General features: G+C 45.0%; 1 protein-coding gene across 4 annotated transcripts in view; it reads left to right on the top strand.

Moving 5' to 3' along the window:
- The window catches only part of GNAS (GNAS complex locus), an 812,652-nt gene that overhangs the window by 617,874 nt on the left and 170,853 nt on the right, over positions 1-23,925 (top strand). For all 4 annotated transcript variants that reach the window (XM_085619449.1, XM_085619450.1, XM_085619451.1 and 1 more), the window contains one exon: positions 3,042-3,161. In XM_085619449.1, coding sequence (XP_085475575.1) covers positions 3,042-3,161 — 120 coding nt within the window. The remainder of the gene's footprint in view (positions 1-3,041; positions 3,162-23,925) is intronic.

Consider the following 23,925-nt stretch of genomic DNA (forward strand, 5'->3'; position numbering starts at 1 on the left):
TTATGCAACTGTTGCATGGCTAAACACTATAATGTCCCAAAGGCGAGACCTATTGGCTATGCCAATGCTTGTTATGAACTGGTAGGTGAAAATCAAAGCCCTCAATGCCTCAAATGTAATCATCATCTATAGATTCCGTTGTTACCTTTTTCATCTTAATTTAATGTTTCAAATGAAATGGCGAACTTGGATGTGTATGAATTTAACCCATCCTCTAGAACTACGCTTAAGATGCCACTCTTCAGGGTAGTATTTACTGATGACATCTGTTGGCAAGGAAATTTCTTTTGGACCTTCAAAATTCTTACTTTATGGGTGAGGAAAATGTAACCTGTATCAAAGATCTACCTCGTGTTATACATTAGATATCCGAGCACTACCAAAATGGTGTTCATCAGCATGCACTGGAACACACACCATTTGGGAAAAGCAACTTTACAATCATTAACTTTCCTGTGGAGAAAGCTTAATTTGTACTTGATACCTGTTCTGAACTCTGCTTCTATAGTTTCCCAAGTCTTCATTTCAGTGTTGTATTATAGGTTTGAAGTGTCATCAGGCCAAATTGTGTAGTCCACGACGGTGTGCACTGTATTTTAAAATGGTCACCTCTTTTTTTTCTCTTCTATTTAAAACGTTACTATTTTTCAACATGTTTAACTTTGAATGTTGCTTTTTATTAGATAGAGATGACATATTATACAAATACATGTTTAAATGTGTTATATCACTTCCTTACGATTTTCTTACATAAAAATGATGGATGCCGGAGCACATTTGTGCAGGAAGATGCAACAAATGACAAAAAGGTGAAACATGTAAATATAAATAAATTGTCCAAGCAATCAGACTACCCATAGGTATGTACATAAATATGTCCATTTTAAATTTCAAATCTGTCTGGTTTTTTTAGGGGTGCAGGAAGCTATTTGCATACATTTAAAGGAGGACTAAACTATCTTCTCTCTACAAAACATTTAATTTTTAAAACGTAAAATGGTACAAAGTGACAGTCTAGAGAAAACATAGAAAGTGGGTGCAGGACTTGGGTAGACCGGGATCGCTCTCTAATTATTTTTTAACCCCTCACAAATATATTATGCCATCAATGAATAAAAGAATTATTTAGCCTTAGATTTTGTAACCAGCTGGTTTCATATCTGTCAATTATCTTTCACTTACAACATGCTCAATATGAAAGGTTTTAAATTCAATGATTCCCGTTTCTGCAACATGGTGTTTAGAAGTGCCACACTTCTGACATGCCTATGGAGTGTTAGCGCTTTAGTCATTCATTAGAACTCTGTGGTAAAGCTGCAGTACTGTGCTTGGGAATAAATTGACAAACTGCTGTTGCTTTTGAAAGATTTATGTTTCGCCCCACATGCTAGGGTTTTGGCTGACATTGATGAGAAGGATATTTGGGAATGTTTTGAAAATATGCCCGAATATTAGCTTTTGGAGGATTTACCATAATTTTTATGAGAATATCGTGAGGCAAAGCTGTTTTCTCTTAAACATAGGTCATCAAATCTCAACAGAGGATTAGCATTTTTCACAGGGTGAAATTACCTTAAAACTTAACACAGTTCCTAAAATTAGCATGACACCAACAAATGATTTATATAGTGACTAGAATTTATGACCTGTGTTCTTGTGCCCCTTAAAACCAGTCTCTACAATGCATTTAAATAGAACAGGATGGTGGTGACTTATTACCAACACAAATCTAACAGGTATGCTTCTTGTTACCTTCCACCTAATAAGTCCCATGAAAAATACACTAAGAATTTTCTGAATTTCGGCCCAAATGGTAAGGGTCTGATGTACAATAGATATATTATCATGCTTTCTGACTCCACCCAGACCAATAAGTACCTGGGTGCTCTCCTCCATGGATGATGATGCTTACGTATTGTGTTATAGAAAACATATGTAAAAAATAAATGGAGAAATGTGAATACAGCTGATTGTGTGTGTTAATGCGAAGTAGTTCTTGAAATGCTTTTTGGGTGCTTTGAGGAGGGAATAATCCTGTTATGTACTGTTTAGAAATACCAGTATGTAGTAAATCATTATGTAAACACCTAGTAATCAACGAGTCTGTCATTTATTTATGGCATAGACATTCCTTGTGTTCCTGATTATGAAGTCATAAGTTGAATGTATACACACAAATAAATCTTGAGTTTTTGCTTGTGGAAAGCATTGTTCTCTAGATGCTCATTGTTGCTCCAAACATTTACACCCACATTTTCTTGACATTTGTTTTTAGGCTTTTTCAGCAGTTTACAATGGTGAACAGACCATGGGCTTTATCATTTAAGATGGTTTGCCAGATGCTCCTACGGGTTACATTCTGCGATGTCTGGGGAGCATTCGGGAAAATTATAGCCTCATCATCATTTTATGTTAATATTTTTCACCTGGATGCCATGAAACAGTGGGAAGACATTCTTATGTATATTATACACCTGCCATTTAGAGAGAGAAAAAAGTTAGATGACCTGCTGTATTGTCGATATGCCAATTATGAGTTGAATAAATATAAAGAGCTACATAGGTGAGATTTAAAACTTGTCAAGGATAGAAAGAATTCGTAATTTGCATTGGACTACGTTTTTATTGAATCTATACCTTTGAAATCACAGAGTTTATAATTTGGATCACATTTGTTGGTACAAGATGCGTTCTCAGTCTAGATCGCTTGGTTTCATTGGATTTGAACCTACCAAATATGTTTTTCTTTAACCATATTCTTAAAGGTTAGTTCTTATGAAATTTCTTTCTCTGGTCTAAATTTTTAAAAGGACCTCATCAATCAAGTCGGAAGTCTATTCTTTGTTTTCCAAAATCCCTACTGAAGACAGTTTATTGTGCCTTTATTTCAAATTGCTTTCCAGAAGATTTAAAAATAGTAATACCTAGTTGCTATGTTATACTTTTTGCTGAAGTTATCAAAGTGAGTTCAGGATTTAGTTTTTCTATTTCCTTGATAGGTTTTTAGTTATAAATTTTACCTTTTAACTTTTCTTTTCCAGACAATAGTGACAGCAATGGGTAATTTGGCACCTCCAGTGGAACTATCGAATCCAGCCAACCAATTTCGAATCGACTATATCTTAAATTTGGCAAATCATAAAGACTTTGAGTTCTCCTCGGTAAGTTTTTTTAATATATATATTTGTACTTTCTTGATATTGTTTTCTTCAGTTTTGTGCATTGCAATTCATACAAAAGCAAGGCTCTTTTAGTTGTAGAAAATTAAGCTTTAAAGAGGCACTGACCAAAGAAAAGTAGAACTGCAAACCGTATTGTCACTTTATAGATTTACAACCTCATATGTAATCGGTAGTCATCGCTTTGGGCAAGGGTCCCCGATTGCTTTCTTAAGTAGGTGCTTTTTTACAATTGAAGACAGTTAGTTTAATAGGGAAAGCTAGACAAGACTAGTATGGTTTTTACCAGTAGATGCCAAACCAGGAAGCAGAAAATCTATTTATTTATTTCCAGTATGCGTCACTAGATAAATCATGGGTTTTGAGAGTCGCAATTTGGAGACTTCACTTACTTCTCCAACTGAGTTATGAGAGTAAGGAACTTATGGGAACCAGAGTTGTCACTCAACTAGCAGTGCCACAGTATCTACTTTTCAGGACATTGTGGTAAGTTTTTACTGGAATACAGAGCTCCCGCAAATTGCATCCTAGGGATAAGCTCTTTAGTTCAAATGCCGAGTCTACTGGGAGCAGTGTCTGGCCTAGAGACAGCTGTAGCTTGCTCAACAGCCTCGTGTAATACAAAAAAACTAAATAAAACCTGCATGCTTAGATAAATGTAGGGGCTTTGGTGCAGTTATCTGAATCCATTGTCCTGTTTAAAAGTCAGTCGAATTTTGCTTCCTGCCACCACCGCATGGGTCAGCCCACTGCAGACATCTACTGTCTTGCACTGTGAAGGAGGGCATTTAACCGGGTCACGTGGGCATCCACCTAAGAAGTGCACTGCTGGTGGGCTGGTGAACTTGTAGTTCACTTTAGCAATATTTTTTCTTCAGAATCTTTATTAAAAAAATTAAATTGCCATCCTTGTGTATTTAAACTATGCCATCAGCCAGTAGTACATTTTCTTCGTGTCAGTAAGACTCGTATTTTCTTGCAATGTGTAATTAAACTGAGCATAGTTTCTATACATTTTCTAAGTACGCCTCTCTCCTAAGAAAGCACTTGTACTGTTCTATCAAAATTTAGAAGCAATGTTTTTTATCTAAAATTTGAATTGCATGCATTTAGCCTGCCCCATTTATGTGATGTCGTGTATACTTTCACTTTTAAAGCAAATGTTTGTAATAACATTTTGTTTGATATAGAAAAGACAAAAACGCAATGATCACATCAGCCTGATAAGTCTTGGCTTGCGGTGGTTTTTATTTATGTTGGATACTGACTAACATCCCAGGCAGTATTGTTACACGTGAATAAGGTGTGGCGGGGCAATGAAAAGGTAAATTAAAGAAATATGTATTGTTTGCCCACTTGGTCTTTATGATACCAGCATCCCCTTTCGAGCTTATTTTGGAATGCAAAAGCACTTTTTGAATTTTTCATGTGAAAACCTGCTAATATAGTTGTGCTTTTTATATATTTTATCATGTTCATGTTGCATTGATGAGGCAAAGGTCACATTATGCTTGGTTTTGCATCTATGAAGCATTGAATATATGCATAAGGCACAGACCACAAGTTATTGTTAATTAGCAACTTCACCACTTTGATCAAGCCCACAGTAAAATTTTAGGAGTTGTCTTTTATTTAAAACTTATTCTAGCACTTGGGATCGGGTGTAAATTTGGGCAGCTAAAAAGCCCCTCCTTTCTCATAGCCTGAACCTAAACACCCAGTGCGTTTGTCATTGTTACAAGCAATAGTGTGTAGATTGTGACGTAGCAGAACGCACCAATCAGGCATCTGAAGACTTTTAAAAGTATTTCCTGCTTGCCATCGCTACCTGGTAGTTAAGTGTTACTGTTTTCATGGCACTACTTGCATGTCCTGTATTGCAAAAACATGTAGAGCGTCGTACCCTCTTCCCAAGTGCCGAAAGCACTTTCACTACCATATTTTACTATAGACTTGACCTATATGAAGAGTTTTTATGCTGGGCTAAATTGCTACTTCACAACATATTGGTGATCATTGGCAAATCCTTTGTTACAAACTAAAAATGTTATATATATATTTTGGCCCGTGACTACACTAACTGCAGCATCTCGCATAAGCAAATGGATTATTCATCACATGTTTTCAAAGAAAGCAAAGCAGCATTAATGCTGTTTTTCAGTGGCTCAACCATGGCTGTTTATTTTGAAAGGAAAAAAAAAAAGAATCCCTTGATGGTCATTAAATAAAACAAAACTCTCAATTTCGTAATATTTGTAGCACTAGAAGATACAAAGTGCTTTTAATTGACTTGCATAGTGGGTGCAGTCCGCATGTCACCGATTTCACACACAGTAGGCCGCCTTGTACTTCAGCCGTGAATGAATTGTGTACTGATGAACCTGGCCAACGTTGATTACAACGATCTGAAACATCAAGTCTGTGGCAACAGAGTTGTCATTAGTCGATGTTTGTGACCCTAATTCAAGTTCATTTGTTGTCGTTATGCGTTCTTTTAGATCTAAAATTTCATCAGTAATAGCCCTTTTTAAGCTAAAAACTGAAAGTGATGGTTTATCAAGATATTGGATTAGCAAGTCCATTGTTCTGCTTCAACACCTTGATTGACAATCAGTTTGTGACACCATTGGTCTATTAAGCATGTGCTGCAGTATACTAGCTCATTGATTCTAATGGATCTTTCCGTTGCGTTTTGCACCACAGATCATGATGCACTTCATTCCATCTGTGTTTACCTTCTAAGGTGGTCCTTAACCTGCGTTGCAGCATGTTTACCATTTGGGTACATGAAGTCTCTACAACTTGTGCTTTCCCTCCTCTCCTGTGGAGTACCACTGGACTCTTCCTCATCACCTTCTTTTTTTTTTTTTTTCTTTTTTTTTTACTATTTAGATAGCCGCCGGCTCTATGGCCAACCTAACCTCTATATTCCATCCATATGCAGAGAACATCCATCTTTACCTTGAAGTTTCTTCTCTGATTACATTGCTTCCTTAAAAAGTATACCCAGTCGCAGTTGAACTTTGGATGGCCTGGTCATTATCAAGTTCTCATTTAAACATGGCTTAACAATTGCCCCCTCTAAGTAACAAACCCCTTTTCTTTCTCGCACCAAATCCAGTGACTTCAGTTGGAACTAGTATATCTTCCCTTTAGCCAGAATAACGATAATGGCATAGCAAGAGCATCCTGCTCACATAAGAACAATCACTCATGCAAAAAGAAGGCCTAAGAACTTATAGCACATTTTGTTTTGACATCTATGAGAAGTATTCTCTGGCTGTGGTAAAAGGCATCTTTGAAGCAGCCTCAAAACTAACAACTGTGACAACACATTCAGACTTCAACTCATCACGATTAAGCTTCCTTGGTTTAATGTGGAGCATGCATAAAGTACTTGTGTTTTGTTAAAATATATAATAGCTGTAATTTTATGTTGCATACATGGTGACATTTGATTGCATGTTTCTTGAACTGTTAAAGTTAAAATGGGCTACGGTTAGGATTTCCTTTAACTTTGAAGCATCATGGTATTACTTCGATACATGTGTATATCTTCATGCTGTAATCTAGCAGACAATCCAGCTTTACTGGTGGCAGACTTCTTGCCAGAAGGGTGAATTAATTAAAGCTGTACCAGGGACAATTAAGTAAAATGAGGTTTTCCTTCAGACCTTTCCCTTAAAAGCCCTAACAGAGTTTGATATGAATGTGGAACATATTTCTTCTCATGTTTCAGTCTCAACCCAAAATGTGGCCAAGGGAACATTTCATAATCATAAGTCTTAAATGGCTTGACCTAATTGTCTCAAAGGAACACATTCATCTCGGGTGTGTGACTATTTGGTGATTTTTCTCTTCGGCAGTAAAGTGTTCTGGCTCTTGTCCGGTGGATAGGTTTCTGCATTCAGTTATACAGGGTTGAAGAAATTCAGGTTGCTCGCACTTCTTGCTCAATTCCACCAGAGTAAAGGCACCACTGAGGACCTCCCAAAGTTGCAAACTCATTATAGACATTAGTAATGCAAAAGCGTTGGCCAGTCCATCTGTTTTTTACAGGCATTACTGGATTCGTCTTCTAGGACTTGCGCAGATTTTGGTTAACTGCTTGAGCTTTGTCAAGCTTATGCAGTTTTCTTGTTTGTTAGGCAGTGAAAGCAGAGTCCCAACTGAATGGGAAGTTTGGATTGGAGGACGATATTTGGTAAAATAACGTTCATGTTGATCTCAATAAGCTTAGTTCTTTGTGCACCTATTTCACATGACAAGCCCAGCCTTAGCGTGAAAGTGCACACCATGCTTTAACCTTGTACTGAAAAAAGCATGTTTGTGTACGGGCAATTTGTACATTCATTGATTGGGGCCATGCCTGCAAAGGATCACGTGTGCTTGGTACTAAATGCATTGTCAGTGGCATAAGCATTTCCATAAAGGTATTGAAGGAGAGAGAAAAGCCTCTGAATCTTCATTAAGGTAATTTTTTTAGGTCGAAGGCTACCAGACAGAGCAGCTATCTACTTGCAGAAGACTTATTGTGAACATCTTGAGAACTAAGTTACAATTCAACTCCACCCATTTCTTACCAATGGCTATATGTTTCGTCACTCAAATGTACTTGCTTTCGATGTGATGGCTTTATTTGTTTTAGGCCATCTTTCTTGTTTTTGTCCCTCCCGTGTAGCATAGCCTGTTCACAATCTCTCTGATTGACTCTTTCTATGTCTCCACCAGTGTTCGCCCTTTGGGGACTATATTTTCTCTTTTTCGTAACGCACTCCATGCGAGTGCATTTGATTTGATTGAGTGATACATCAGAACAGTAGGGTTTTCAGCAATTTTGTGAATACCAGGAAATCGGTGCATTGCGTAGTTGGATAGGGAGTTGGTCCCTGTATAGGGAAGCTAGATGGAAAATGCTTTGCCTCCCATGCAAGCTTTTTTGAAGCGTGGGATGTGCAGCAAGGCTTTGGACTCTGACCGGATGACCTGGATGGTTGGTATCTGACAAATTTGTCAGCTAGATACCTGGGACCTAGGTCATGTAAGGATTTGTAGGCCATGCAGCAGATCTTAAATTTGATCCTTTTTCGAATTGGGAGCCAATGTAGCTTTTGAAGTAAGGGAAGAGAAGCTGTTCTGGGCAGGGCATTGGCAACCAGGCAGCCGCAGTGTTCGGGACCATCTGCAATCTGTTCATGGAACTCTCCTTAGCGTTGCAATAGTCCAAGCGGCTAAGCACCAATGCCTGTATTAGAGTCTTCCGCGTGTGAGAAGGCAAAAAGGGAAACACTCTTCGTAGAAGGCTGTGTGTGAGAGCAAGCCCCGGCCGTAGAAGAGCTTTCTCCTAAGTGTGCTTTTTGCCCCGCCCCCCCTGTCGCACTCACATTTCCGTTTCTCAGCGGTTTCATCTTTCTCTATAGCCTCCTATTTGTTGCTTTCTCTTGGCTGTCTGGAGTTATTTAGAAACCGTATTTTTCAAATTAATTTCTAAGCATTGCTGTTTTCTTTCTTTTGCACGTCTGAAACTTTATTTTCATTCCATGTGCTTTAAGAATTTGTAAACTGTATTTTTCTATCTCAATTCTTAAACTACTGCTATACAATCATGCACCTCTGTCGAATATATTTTCGACATTTAACGTACCTGATGCTTAAACTTAATTTTGCATTTGCTAATAGTTCTTTTTAAATTTGATTTCGTCACTACTTTCATCTTTCGATATTGCAAACTTTAAAGCATGGCCTCTTGTCTTTTTCATACAACAGTCCTTGATAGTGCATGCGTTTTACAGGTATCTCATCTCGTTCGTGTTTTTTTCAGCCCCCTTCAGTTGCTCTCCACCGTTGCCATTTCTTGGCCCTTTCATACTTTTTCTCCAGCCGTCCTCCTCTTCCTTTCTGTTGACCGTCTACAATTCATCCCGTTAATAAAAATCTTTTCCAGATTCATACTGTCATTTCAATTTTTTTGTATGCATTCTAACACCATTCAAAAAACAATCTGCTTTTTACCCTCTGTTACTTCGATCCTGCATATTTATCAAAATATCATTACGAATGCTCCAATGCTGCTCTTGCACTTGACATCCTTTGCTAGGCAAGTTTGTCTTGCTGAATTTCAGACAAACCTGTTAGCCTTTACTTCACATCTGCATTTTGCAACTGCGCTTTCTGCACACTCGCCTCTTCGTGCAAATGAACTCTTCCTTTAAAGTGTTGGTCCCGCTTACCCCGAAACTAAGGTGGCAATTTTGACCATCTTTCAACTCTACTTACAATGGTTGTTTGCGCCACAAGGTCCATACCACAAACATTCACAAAAATGAGTTCTCCCACTCAAAAACGTCCGTACTGCACACAAAAATCTAGCAACAGTCTCACACATGCCTTTCTATGCACACAATACATTGTCATTTTCAAACTCCATGCTTCTCCTTGACAGAGGCCACAGCCTTCATTTCTATGGTAAGAAAAAGCCAAGCCCCGCTTTGGGATTTCTCAGCCCTCTTAATCTTTCTCTTCATCCCGACATATTGCATCGCAGCACGACTGCAAGACATGCACCTCCGTGCGATCAGTAGTGTTGGCTTTCAGTGGTTCAGCCAGTTTCTCTTGGGTTTTAGTGAAATAAAGAAAATGGCCCTTGTGTCTGCTGTTTTAATTGCAATAAACACCAATAACCAGTGTTCAGCGGGCCTGTCAGGCAGGCCAGCGTGGACTGGTGCCACTACACCTATGATTCACTAACACATTCACACAAAATATCATTACAATAACTACACTACATCAATTTCAAACATTTAAACACAGCAAGAAGTTAAACTTCAAATTAACATAAGAATAGTTCAGGTGAGACCTATTGCTTTGCTAATGCTTATCTTGAAATTCCACCAACCAGGATTTGATTTTTGCAAGGCTGGTAGCTCAATATTCTGAATTCCCCACGAAAGGAGTGCCCACCAAGTCTTGCTTGATGCGAGGGGGCAGAGACCATAGAGCAGGAAGAGCCAGGGTTTCAAAGACTCTCTGAGCTTCTTGTTGCTGGTCTTGGCAAATAGCTCAAGGCGTTAGTGAGTTGTAAAGGGATGCTGTTTATATGAGAAGGTTCGACTGCCCTGATGAGATGTAATATTTTAGGTCGACATAACAGGGATGTTTCTTTCGAGCCAAGAGTGTGTTCAGGAACGTAGCTGACCAGCCGCAGTTGTGATAACATAGTGCTTTTGTGGGTCAGTGCTTTGAATGCAGAGACTAACATAACACTTTTGTCAATGGGGACCAGTGAGTCTTCTTAAAGTGAATGGAAATGGAAGAGTGGGAAGCTTAAGAACAATCTGTGCTGCAGGGCTTCCAGTCAATTCAAGTGAATGAACAGTAGCAGCTGGGAGGCCCAAATATAAAGTGTTGCTATAATCTATGTGGGAGCCAGTGGCTACCGCAATAATGTCAAAATTGAAGGGTTCTGGTATATAGGGCAGCACCTTCTTTGAAACCTTCATGTGGAAGAAACAGGTTGAGGCAACTTTAACTATTTGAGGCTTAAGAGTTTATTGTCAAAATAAACTCCCACGTTTTTTTGCCGTTTGGGTGTGCTACAGCACTATAAGGATTCAGTTTACCCGGGGGAGGATCAGATAGTGGGGCGCCAGCCATCACTACCTGCTCCGTCTTGTCTGCATTCAGCTTAAGGCATTTCTCATTCATCCAGGCTGCCATTTTAGAGAAGAAAGTGCAAAAGTTTAGACGTGTGGTGTCCGAAATCCCATCCATCCTAAGAATCTCCGGAACGTCATCTGCATAATACACAGAAGCAAATATATTTGACTAGAGGAGTATTCAGCCCCCCCCCCCCCCCCCCCGGAACCCACAGTGTTTTGAAATGGCATCCTAATCAGTAATCAACAGAAGCCTCTGTTAAACGAAGAAGACAAAGGTATCTGGGGCAGGTCAGTTCACAACATTTGGAGGATAGTAAGGCAATAGAGAGTTGCCTGAGCTCAGAAAATGAAGTGTCCTTAGCTGAGAAAGTGAGGGTCAACCTTTCCATGCCCATTATGTACAAGAGGCGTTGGAGCCTACCCTGGTCAGTAGCAATCTGTCCCGTACCCCAATGTGTCAGGATATTCTGTTGGGCAGCCCCCAAGGCTAATCCATTCTGGCGTCCCCTACAGGATTTGAGTGGGAAGGTGAGTGCATTGGGCAGCCTCAAAATGGTATTGGCAGGAAATGCAGGAAGCTGGATGTTAAAATGAGTGTCTTCATTGTCTAGTAGTTCTGTACAGTATAAGGTGCATTTTGGGCTTTCCCATATTAAATGCAGTTGTACCAGCACTCCGGTTTGCGCGTGGGGTTATCTCGAAGTAGGCGGACTGGCGTGAGGTACCAGTATGTGGCAATCTTGGTAGCTGTTTTGATACTGGCCGTTTTCCCGTCTGTGTGTTGCGTGCAATAGTATATTTCTTCCCATTCCTTCTTGGATAGTGAGTGGCCAAGCTCTAATTCCCAACGCAGCTTGCTTGTTGACTTGACCTGTGCGGTGGGAGGGCTCAAGAGGCTGTAGAGTTTAGTGATGAGACGTCTGTCTAATTCCTTAGTCACCAGCCAGTTTTCAAAAGTGGTAAGAGCGCTGAGCCCCGAGTCGAACTGTAGAATGCATGAACCAGTGCTGATTCTGGAGGTAATGCAGCTGCTCAGTTTCAGGTATTGTGTAGTCTGGTTGGAGTTGTTCAAAGGCAGGGGACCTTCCTCATCTAACAAGTGGCCTATGGACCGACATCCAGCTCTGTCAATTCTGGAATGCTGTTGAATTTAGTCCTGGGGTGAAATCCACAGTTCGAGGCATGTGGGCTGCTGAATTCATATCTGTGCATAGATCGCCGCCTAGTGTTGGGTCCGGATGTTTGCACGTTGTTGTCCTGGAAGAGTCTTCGAAGTATCCTGAGATAGGTGACTCCTCCCCTGGACCACAGTGCGCATGGGCATCCTCTCCATCCTCAGATTGTTTTTTTCTGCCATTGGGTTCGGATGTGCTTATCTTGACTCAAGTTAGGAAAATTTAGTTTCAGGCCAAAAGGCCTTTAGTTTTCGTCGGTACTGTTCCCGATCGGTATCGACAGTTTACTTGCTAGTTTAGCGACCTTAACAACTTTTTCGGATCCGTTTCATCCGACCATCGACCTTACATCGACGATGGAATCGAGGACCCCATTCAAACGGTGTCCTGTTTGCCACGCGAAATATCCACATATCGACGTCCACCCGGTGTGCAACAAATGCCTCTCTCCGGATCACGACGAATCGAAATGTATGGCCTGTGCCCGATTCAGATCCAAGAAGACTCTCCGGAATCGACGAGCCGCGAGACTAGAAGCGCAGCAAGCGGCACCGGCCCTGACCAACATCTTCAGCACCGAGGACGAAGATGTTGAAAGCGTGGAAAACTTACACTCCAGCCCCGCTTCCGAACACGATACCCGATCGGAAGACGCAGATGAAGAGCTTTTTCATAGGGAAGAAGCCCACGATGAGGTAGGGGACTACGATGAGGCCTTCGGGGCCGAAGAAGATAGCTCTGGTGAAGAGCAGGGCCTACCCGTCCAAACGGAGGCTATCAAAATGCGTCAGTCTACGGCTCCGGTCGAGGGATCGCCTTCGGGCCTTACCCGAGATCAATCCCGCAGTTCTTCGGCCCCGCCCTCTGGCCAGGCCTCGAACATCCAGCGAGAGCCATTATTACCCAAAAAGACTGGTTTCCCTTCCACGAAACCGAAACCAATCGTCGCACCGGTTCAACAGAAACCGAAAGTGAAACTGACACTGGTCGGCTCGAAGACCTCCACTCCTTCGACGCCAGCCAAAACCATCGGCTCCGACCGCACCAAAAGGGACTTCGGCGCCGAACTCGCTGCGGCGGATGTCTGCACCGATCCAAAGAGAAAGGCCATCGGTACCACCAAAGCGCTTCGGCCCCCGGCACCGAAGCAATCGGCACCGACCACCAAGGTTAAAATGCCCGCTCCATCGGAACCCACCTCGAAGGCAGCGACTACGGTCCAATCATCGACGCTGTCGACAGCTACTACCTCTTCTCGACTCGATGACCCTGTGGTTCCGACGAAGTCCACACCTACCTCTACAGAACCACTCTGCGCCAAAGAACCTTCTGCGTTCTCGGTGCGACAAGTTGCAGCGTCCTTGCAACGTATCAGAGAAAAGGCAGCCCTCCAGGCCACGTCGGGCTACGAGCAGAAAAAGGCTCCAAAGGCACCTTCGGCACCAACCAACATCACCTTTGGTTTGCCGCCGTCCACGGCGCCAAAACTATTCGAGATCCGAACACGTGTCACCCAGACAAGGTCCCCATCTACTGGACACTCTCCTACTGGGCCATCACCGTCCCAATTCATCAACGCCGACACCGGCAGGCTCATGCTGAAAAAGCAGAAGATCACTTCCGAGCAGGCTTTGGACTCTTACAGAATCCCTCTAAAGCACAAACTGCCAGCAGAATCGGAACAAGTTCTTTATGAACGCCTCCACACCTCCTATCCAGAGCTACAGTCCTTCTCTCCGACGCACTCCGACACGGACGCAATGGAGGATTACATGGGTGATGACACCACCTACCCAAGGGATATAGATCCTGAGGAGCAGCAGGACCCAGATCAAGCTTGGGATGACCCTGTAGACCCGGGTGCCGCTACACATACCCAGGACACGCAGCTTTATGGCGCAAAAACATCTCCCACAGAGGACACTGCTGCATTCAACGCCCTCATTGAACGTGCCGCAGCCAATCATGGAGTGCAACTCCACTCAGACACAATCGAGGACGATTTCTTGGTGGACACTTTTGCATCCTCGGAGAGGACTGTAAAGACCCTGCCCATGTTAAAAGGTGTCCTCAAGCCAGCAAAGGACATTTTCAAGGAAACAACCAGGGCACGGGTGATAAACCCCAGGATCGAGAAAAAATAGAAGCCTGCGCCTGGGGACCCTATGTACATTAGAGGCCAGTTACCTCTGGACTCCATCGTAGTTGCTAATGCTCGCAAACGGGCACACTCGCAAACAACTGGTGATGATCCTCCCCCGGACAAGGAGTCCAAGGTGCTAGAGACCTCCGGCAAAAGGATTGCAGCCCAGGCGGCAAACATATGGCGCATTGCCAATACACAGGCGCTCCTAGCTCGCTACGATCGCTCACACTATGACACGTTAGAGTCCCTACTCCAACATCTACCAGACGAGTACAAAGAGGCAGCGGAGCTCCTCATCAGGGAGGGACAACTTCTCACAAACGCATCCATTAAGTGTGCACTGGATGCCGCCGACACAGCTGCGAGAGCGATAAACACCAGCGTCATGCTACGACGACACGCCTGGTTACGAATCTCCGGATTCAAACCTGAGGTTCAAAATAACATCCTCAATCAGCCTGTCAACCCCGACTACTTATTCGGACCAGAGGTTGACACCACCCTAGAAAAGATCAAAAAAGACACAGACACTGCAAAGTCAATGGGGGCTCTGCAAACACAGACATTTCGTAGTGGCTCCTTTCGTCGCCCCGGAAATAGGGGAGCGGCTAGAGGACAGGGGTCACAGCAAACCTACAATAAAGGGGGCACACAGAGTGCCTACGATAAAAACACCTGAGGTGGATATCGTGGCTCCAGCACAAAGGGCAGAGGACGCGGTTACGGCAACACCAGGTCCTCCCCCAAAAACAAACAGTGACGCCCTCTCCCTTCCCCCCCGACCACATAACACCTGTCGGGGGAAGACTCCAGCGGTTCCTGTCCACGTGGAATTCCATCACCACGGACAGGTGGGTCAAAGATGTTATCCAACACGGTTACTGCCTCGAATTAACCTCCACTCCACCCACAATACCGCCAAAGCACCGTCCTATGTCCTCAGAGCACTTAGCATTATTACAGCAGGAAGTGCTAAGTATGCTGCAAAAAGGCGCAATAGAGGTCGTGCCCGTCCACCAGCAAGGGACAGGGGTGTACTCTCTGTAGTTCTTAATACCAAAAAAGGACGGGTCACTCAGACCTATACTAGACCTGAGACCCCTCAACCACTACATTCTGTCAGAGCATTTCCACATGCTCACCCTACAGCAGGTTCTCCCGCTGCTCAGACAGGGAGACTTCCTAGCCACGCTAGACCTCAAAGATGCGTATTTCCACATACCCATACACCCGTCACACCGAAAATATCTCAGGTTTACTATTCAGGGGCAGCACTACCAATTCAAAGTCCTCCCCTTCGGTGTGACAACAGCACCCAGAGTTTTCACAAAGTGCCTAGCTACAGTGGCTGCACATCTACGGAGACAACACATTCACGTCTACCCTTACCTGGACGACTGGCTTGTTCAGGCAAAGTCAGCCCAGCAATGTGCCAGCCACATGTCCCGCACCATTCACCTTCTTCACAGTCTGGGATTCTCACTAAATTACCCAAAATCAGATCTCCAACCCGCACACGTACAACAGTACCTAGGTGCGACCATAGACACTCTGGCAGCCACAGCTCAGCCAAATTTAGTGAGGATCAACAGCATGCAAATGCTGATCTCAAAGTTAAAACCTCAACACTCCCTTCCTGCGCGAGTGTTCATGCAGTTGATAGGCATGATGGCCTCCTGCATTTTCATAGTCCCGCACGCAAGACTACATATGCGCCCGCTTCAGGAGTGCTTGGCACGTCAATGGAATCAGGCTCACGGGCAATTAAAAGACCCAGTGTTGGTGAGCGGTCGGGCATACAACTCTCTGCATTGGTGGCATCCACAAAACCTTTGCAAGGGCCGACCGTTCCAAGAGCCTGTTCCACAAATAATACTGACGGCGGACGCGTCTCTCCAGGGATGGGGAGCTCATGTACTCAATTACACAGTGCAGGGACTATGGACAATACAACAAAAGAAGATGCACATCAACCTTCTAGAACTGATGGCAATCTTCCTGGCAATGAAAGCATTCAAGGTACACTTGTGCAACAAAGTAGTGTTGATCCGGACGGACAACATGACTGCCATGTACTACATACAGAAGCAGGGAGGAACACACTCTCCACAGTTGTCTCATCTGGCTCAGAGCATGTGGAAGTGGGCCATTCAGAGGAACATATTCCTCATGGCGGAACACCTCCCCGGCAAGGACAACCAGATGGCGGATCTGCTCAGCAGACACAGCCACCAAATGCACGAGTGGGAGCTACACCCGTCAGTACTCCAACCGTACTTCCAACAGTGGGGTCATCCAGAGATAGACCTATTCGCCACAAGCGAAAACGCAAAATGCCAAAGCTTTGCCGCCAGGTTCCCACATCCACAGTCGCAGGGCAATGCGATATGGATGAACTGGTCCGGCAGATTTGCGTACGCTTTTCCCCCAGCGCCGTTAATACCGCTGGTGGCACGCAAACTGCGACAGCACTCACTAACACTCATCCTGGTTGCTCCAACATGGGCACGCCAGCCATGGTACACCACCTTTCTGGAACTTTCCGTGGTGCCGCATCAAAGGCTGCGCATCAAACCCGCGCTTTTGACGCAGAACCATGGAGAAATTCAGCACCCAGATCCGCAACAGTTGAACCTGGCAATCTGGCTCTTGAAGTCCTAGAGTTTGGCTACCTAAACCTGCCACCTGACTGTATGGAGATCATTAAGGAAGCTAGGAGACCCACTACCAGGGCTTGCTATGCAGCCAAATGGAAAAGGTTTGTCATTTATTGCAACAACAATGACATTAACCCGCTAGACGCATCCATCCAAAACATAATCTGTTACCTCTTACACCTATACCGATGCAATCTGGCATATACCTCAATACGTATCCATTTGACCGCAATAGCAGCCTATCTCCAAAACAGGCAGCACCTCTCTTTATTCCTAGTGCCTGCCATCAAAGCTTTCTTGGAGGGACTTAAACAAGTGATTCCCCCAAGACACCCACCAGCACCTCAACTTGGTCCTAACCCGACTGATGTGTCCACCCTTCGAACCTCTCCACTCATGTGAGATTCAATTCCTCACCTGGAAAGTAGCTTTCCTAGTGGCAATCACTTCGTTAAGAAGAGTTAGTGAACTCCAGGCACTAACCATTCAAGAGCCATTCATACAGGTTCACGCAAACAGGGTTGTACTACGCACCAACCCCAAATTCATGCCTAAAGTAATATCGCAGTTCCACATCAATCAAACTATTGAACTGCCTGTTTTCTTTCAGAATCCACAAAATGTCGCTGAAAGAATGCTCCATACACTAGATGTCAAACGAGCCCTCATGTACTATATAGACAGAACTAAAGACTTTAGGAAGACAAAACAACTTTTCGTTGCCTTTTCTCCACAACACAAAGGCAACGCCATCTCCAAAGCAGGTATAGCCAGATGGATCGTTAAATGTATTCAAATTTGCTATCAAAAGGCTAAACGCACATTAACGATTCCCCCACGAGCCCACTCAACCCGTAAGTTAGGGGCCTCCATGGCTTTCCTGGGAAACATTCCTTTACAGGATATATGTAGAGCAGCCACATGGTCCACTATACATACATTTACCAAACACTATTGCGTAGATGTACACTCAAAACAGCAGGCAGCTGTAGGACAGGCTGTTCTCAAAACTCTTTTTCAGACCGCTGCAGCTGGCACTGGTGGCCGCCGCTAATGGGAGGTACTGCTATGTATTCTATGCACAGATATGAATTCAGCAGCCCACATGCCTCGAACTGAATATGCTACTTACCAGTATGCATCTGTTCTTGGCATGTAGGGCTGCTGACATTCATATCGCCCACCCTCCTCCCCGGCGCCTGTAGCAGCTGCAGCTCTCAGAATTACTGTATAGCATGGCCATCACTTTCTGTATCTACTCCATCACTGCCACAATGGCGAAAAACAATCTGAGGATGGAGAGGATGCCCATGCGCACTGTGGTCCAGGGTAGGAGTCACCTATCTCAGGATACTTCGAAGACTCTTCCAGGACAACAACGTGCAAACATCCGGACCCAACACTAGGCGGCGATCTATGCACAGATATGAATGTCAGCAGCCCTACATGCCAAGAACAGATGCATACTGGTAAGTAGCATATTCATTACCAACAATCGTAACCGGGGGTTCAACCTGCAAAGCCTGAAAGTGGAATAAGATCTTAGGCAGGATCGACATTGATAGGGCGGCCACTCGACCAAGCCAGGAGAGGCGATATGGCCTCCATCTAGTTAAGTCTGTTTTGATCTGTTGGTGTAGAATCTTATAATTGAGATCTGCCGTTTTCTGGGCTCTAGGAGCCAATTGGATACCAAGGAGGTAGGGAATGGAAGTTGTCGCCCATTTCATCGATAACTGCAGGAAAGGGCCATTTGTGTGGCCGGCATGAGAAAGATTGAGGGCTTGGGATTTGTGCACATTCCCTTGGAATCCCGCCACTTGTCCGAATGCCTTCAGTTAGTTCAAAAATGCCGGTAGTATAGTGGACGACTCTTCCAAGTCCATTGTCTGCATACATGTTGTGCTCTTCCCCACGAAAAGTGATCCCTTTAATATTAGGATTATCGCAAACTTGCAGGGCCAGAGGCTCCATGTAGAGCACAAAGAGGAGGGGCGAAAAGGAGCACCCTTGGCGCATGCCTCTGCAAATAGGGAACGGAGCTGATGTCTGTCTATTCACCTCAACAGTTGTGACCGGATGGCCGTAGTTTAATGACAACCCACAAACAAGCATTTGCCGAGTCAGAAATGTTTAAGTGTAGCTGCTAAATATGTCCAACTGACCTGATCGAACGCTTTCTCAGCGTTTACCGCAAAGTGCATTTGATCTCGGTTCGAGCATTGGGCCTTATCAATGAAATATAGAATCCATTTCATATTAGCACTACATTGACGATGGGGCACAAAGCCTGCCTGCTCAGGGGCAATGAGGCTTGGTCCTAGGCGAGCTGCCAGAATACCAGTGAATAGCGTGATATCGACGTTTAGAAGAGGTATCGGCTGGTAAGATGCGCAGTGGTACTTATCCTTGCCTGGTTTCGGGGTGACAACAATAGAAGCCTCTAGCATAGAGGGTGGGATCGAGGATGAGTCCTTAATGGAACGGAACAGTTTGGTAAGAGGGGAGCCATGGTTGTGCATAATATTTTGTAAAAGAGTGAAAATCAGTCTGGGCCCAGCAATTTATGAAGCTTTTGCCTAGCAATGATAGAGATAACCTCCTCAACCCAACTTGGGCGATCAAGATCGGACGCCTGTGCCTACGTTTGTTTCGGGGTATGGGTGTCCTGGAGATGCAGAGCAGAACTGTCTTCAGGTAGGTCCTGCTTTGCGTATAGCTCCTTATAGAAGTCTTGAAAGGCAGAGGCGATGTGGGCATCGCCGGTACGTTCAGAGCAATTTGCGTCTAGTATAGTCTGAATTCCGGTGGTCTGTTGCTGTGCCCGTCACATTTTGGCCAGGAGCTGTCCACACCTATCTCCGCTGACATAAAAGGAGTGGCGAAGTCGAAGAGCAGCGTATTCTGCTCTGTCAAGATGAATACCCACCAGTTGTGTTTGTGCGGCCTCCAGTTGATGCCAAACTTGGGGAGCGTTGGTACATTTATTTTATGAATACACTCAAATTCACGGATACGACGGTACAATTACTCTTTTGACCCGGCAGAGCTTGTAATCTGCTGCATAAATTGCGATTAGTTTGCCTCTAGCTACCACTTTCAGGGTCCCATAGTGTGGATATAGACATCTGCAGTGTCATTGATTTAAAGGAAATCCATTAGGGCTTTGTTAATTTTTGCTTAATTACCGCAGTTCGACGCAATACGGTTTCTCGTAGCCGCCAGGTTCTTGGTGAAGTCTGCAACGGCAGAAAAGTCAGGATGAGGGACATGGCGGGAAAGTCAGGGTGAGGGACATGGCTACCACCATAGATTGAATGCCTGTTGTGTCTAGAAAGTGATCTACACTGGCGTATGTTTTCTTTGCATGGGAGTTAGATGTATAGTTGCACATATGTGGGTGTAAAGTATGCCAAATGACTTCAAAACCCATTTCCCCCAGCCAGAGCACACCCTCCCGAGAGAGGGTCCCTGTTTGACTTTGGAGTTGGGCAGATCTGTCCAGATAGTTATTAAAAACCAGATGTAGGTCACCTCCCATGAGCACTATCTTGTGTAGCCATAACCTCAGCCACTGCGCAGCATAATAAGTGTACCTGACCCTTATTAGGAGTGTAGTTAGTCCTCAGGGTAAAAGTTTAAGTGCCCAGGGACAGTGAGGAGGCCAGTAATCTACCCCTTATTTCAGCTTGTTTGGAGCCTGTCTTGCCGCGGAAGGAACTGGACACCAGGATCACTACTCCCACTTATTTAGAGGAGTTGGAGGAGCAGAATTGGTGTGGAAAGGCCCTTGAGCGCATTTGTTGCCAGTCACTGGCAAGTAAATGGGTTTCTTGGAGAAGGCAGAAGTATGCCCCAAAGGGTTCGAGGTAGGTGGGTATGACCCGGCGCTCAACAGGATTATTGAGACCCTTCACATTAAGGGTACGAATCAGTAGGTTATGTTGCATAGTACTGGAGTGAGAAACTCTCTGAGGTAGCCTGGACATAAGGGATGGGTCATTATATGCATTTTGCATTATGAAGTGTAGAAAAGCAAGAGAAGGACTCATTGAGCTAGTAAAGTGAGACTGCCATCTGCAGGTTCCCCCCCAAAAATCAACTTAAGAAAAATAGAAACAGAGTAATCAACCAAGGAATCGCTGTTGAATAGATGATGTTGGGGAGTGTGTAGTGGCTCGAAGTTCCCATCCCTGCCCGACTCACCCACCTTAAATGGTTAAACTTCAGTCAGGTTCATGTCACATCTGCACCAGCAGAGTCTCCGGAGATTGTTTTTAGTATTGCCTGCCATTATTTAGCCATAGTCGCCAGGTTAGGACAGAGTCCCGTGGACGCGGCCCTGGCACCTCTCCATAGTTGACTTCTGCGGGCCCCTCGCTTGTGTCAGCTAGTCTGGGATGGATCAGATGGGACATAATCATAGCCTAGCAGCTGACAGACGTCCTCAAAGGATCGAAGTTGGTGTATTTTGCCATTCAGCCTGAAGACTAGCCAGAAGGGGTGCTCTCATGAGCATTATATGCTTCTGTTTCTAAGGTGAGCAGTGACACTGCAAAGTTCTCTGTATTTCTGGAAGGTAGAAGCAGCTAAATCCTGATAAAGCATCAGCTTCAAACCTTTGAACTGTTATTGGCTATCGGTCTCTAGCTTCATGAAGAATGTGTTCCTTTAGTGGAAAATCATGGACACACCCCAATATGTCTACTTGTGGTGCAGAGTCGATCGCATGGGGCCCACTCTGTGTGCTTTATCGAGCTTGATGTGCGTCTCTGATGGAACCTCCTGAAGAGAACAGAAGAGCTCTGTGACGAACAGCGTTATATCAGTTCCTTCAGCCCCAGTGGGTATGTATGCCTTTGATACTGATATTGCTGCGCCCGATCGGTTTACCATATCTTTGGTGTGAGCTTGTTGGTCCCTGTGTCGAATGGCTTCCTGCTTCAACTGCTCAATCTCCTCATCACAGCTAGTTTTGTGGTCCTCCAGCGAGGAGACTGTCGCCCAGGCTGTCGAGGTCCTCGCGGACCTCCTTAAGGTTGTTTGAGAGATCTTTCTTGAGGGTCTGGAGATAATCCCGAAGGGAAGGAAAGAGTGCCTCCAAGAAGGGACGGGTGGCCAGGGCTTTCATCTCCCTGCTATCTCGTGTGGTTTCCGAGCCTGGAAGTGGTGAAGGATCTCTGATCTGTAATCTGGCAGGTTTAGTGAGCATGTCCTTCAGCGTACCACCCTTCTCTCCCCCCCCCCTCCCCACCCCCCCCTGCCCTCAGCCATTGCTCATATTGCCAATGACTCACCCACCTCAGAGGGGGAGGGAAAGGTCCACCAGCACTCCCAATCTCAAGTGGCCCAACCTGACAAGGGGACCTTGCGGAGCCAATGGAGTGCTGAAGTTGCTATGCTGTGGAGTCACCAGCTCGTGAGGTCTGCAGGCTCTTGAGGGTCGTCCTTGTGCACTTTAAAAAAATAATAATTTGCATTTATGTTTTACTTGGTAAAAACTACTCAATTACAAGCCAAACCGTCCCAAATTACCAATGTTTCCACACCACTCTTTTGGTTTCACAGAGCAATGTTTTTAGTTCCATTGTCCATGTGCACTTGTGACTACTTGCCTTGCAATGACTTGTGAGCTCTGTCTGTTGGAGGAAGAATCACAACGCAGTAGTAGTATCTATGGCTTCCTGTGTCCTTTTTGCATACGAGTGTGGGTCATTTTCGCAGGGCAAGAAGGGTGCAAAGCCGGGAGGTGTCCCAAGTTGAGGCAAGGCACTGAGAGATCTGGTCTGGATGCGATGGTTGGGGCCGGTGCCCGCATCCCAGTCCAATTGCAGGTGCACCACAGTGCGGCGAAAAAGAGGTGCGTGGCTCCTGGCTTCCCAAGTCTGTCCTCTGTCCTCTAGGGCCCCCGGGAGCTAAGTTGTACGAGGCAAAGTAGGCAGTAAGTCAAAGCTCCCTTGCAGGGTCTGGGGGGATGCTGATGGGTTCGGGCCCAGGTAAGGCGAGTGCTGTGCTGCTACATTACAGAGTTGGTGGGGCCCGGGGTTCTGGATTTCCCCACGGTCACCCAGCATGGGGGAGGGGGGAATTAGTTCTCACAGTAGTCCAGCTCCCCAAGGGGGACTCCAAGATGATCCTCGGCAAGGCACGGACAGCGCAGCGGCCCAATTGGTCCCTCTTCCGCAATCCAAGGGCAGTTGACTCTGGTCCTAGCCTCAGGGGAGTGGCCTAGCTAGGCTGTTGCCGGTCTATGGTTGTCGCGGAGACCTCAGTCGGGGGTCTTCCGCAGCTGCAGTTTTATGGCCCAGGTCGGTTGTGGAAGGAGATATGCGCTGCAGCAGTATGGTAGCGGGCCACTATGCCCATTATCTCAGGACCTCAGGGAGTATGGCCCAGCAGTCCGCCTCCCACCAGGTGGCTGGAGAAGGTCTCGAATGACATGCATGCTGGGCTGATCAGGAGCTGTTAGGCGTACTCAGGACTCACCCCTGCATCCGAGGGCCAGCAGGGCCAGGGAGGGGACCACATCAATCACTTCGGCTATATCACTGAAGGGTGAAGCAAGGTCCGCTGGCACTAGTCTAGTCTGACTCCAGGCTGCAGCACTGCCATCTTACCACAGGCCATGCTACTCTTCGCTGCACTTATTGAACGCGGCAGCATAGGTCGGCTGGCCTCCGTACTTGCTCCGCTGGTGCTCTGTTCTTTCCCCCAGATGGAACTCCCTGATCAGGGTGGATTACCCCGATGTACAGCCAGGCATCCGGAATGTATCGGTGTTGAGGATGGAGAGACCTAGAAACATCTCACCCCTCCGCCATCTTGGCTATGCCCCCATTTGTGTACATTTTTTGAGTTGGCTGTATAACTGCACAACAGAAGGAATATAATTGGTAAAGGATTTTTTTTCGCAACTAATGGTAAGTCGCAGAGCTCCTCTAACCTACCCAATTAATCATCATAATATCTATTTTAAGTTAATTATCCATGTTTAAAACTATTTATTAAGACCAAATACGAGTAGCAATATACCATTAAACTTAAAACCAGTGTAGAGAAGGCTAGTGTTTCCATGTAATGACAAACCAACCAGAACCAGAATAACCTGAA

The sequence above is a fragment of the Triturus cristatus genome, chromosome 7 (genome assembly GCF_964204655.1).
Source record: "Triturus cristatus chromosome 7, aTriCri1.1, whole genome shotgun sequence".
In the NCBI taxonomy this organism is placed as follows: Eukaryota; Metazoa; Chordata; class Amphibia; order Caudata; family Salamandridae; genus Triturus; species Triturus cristatus.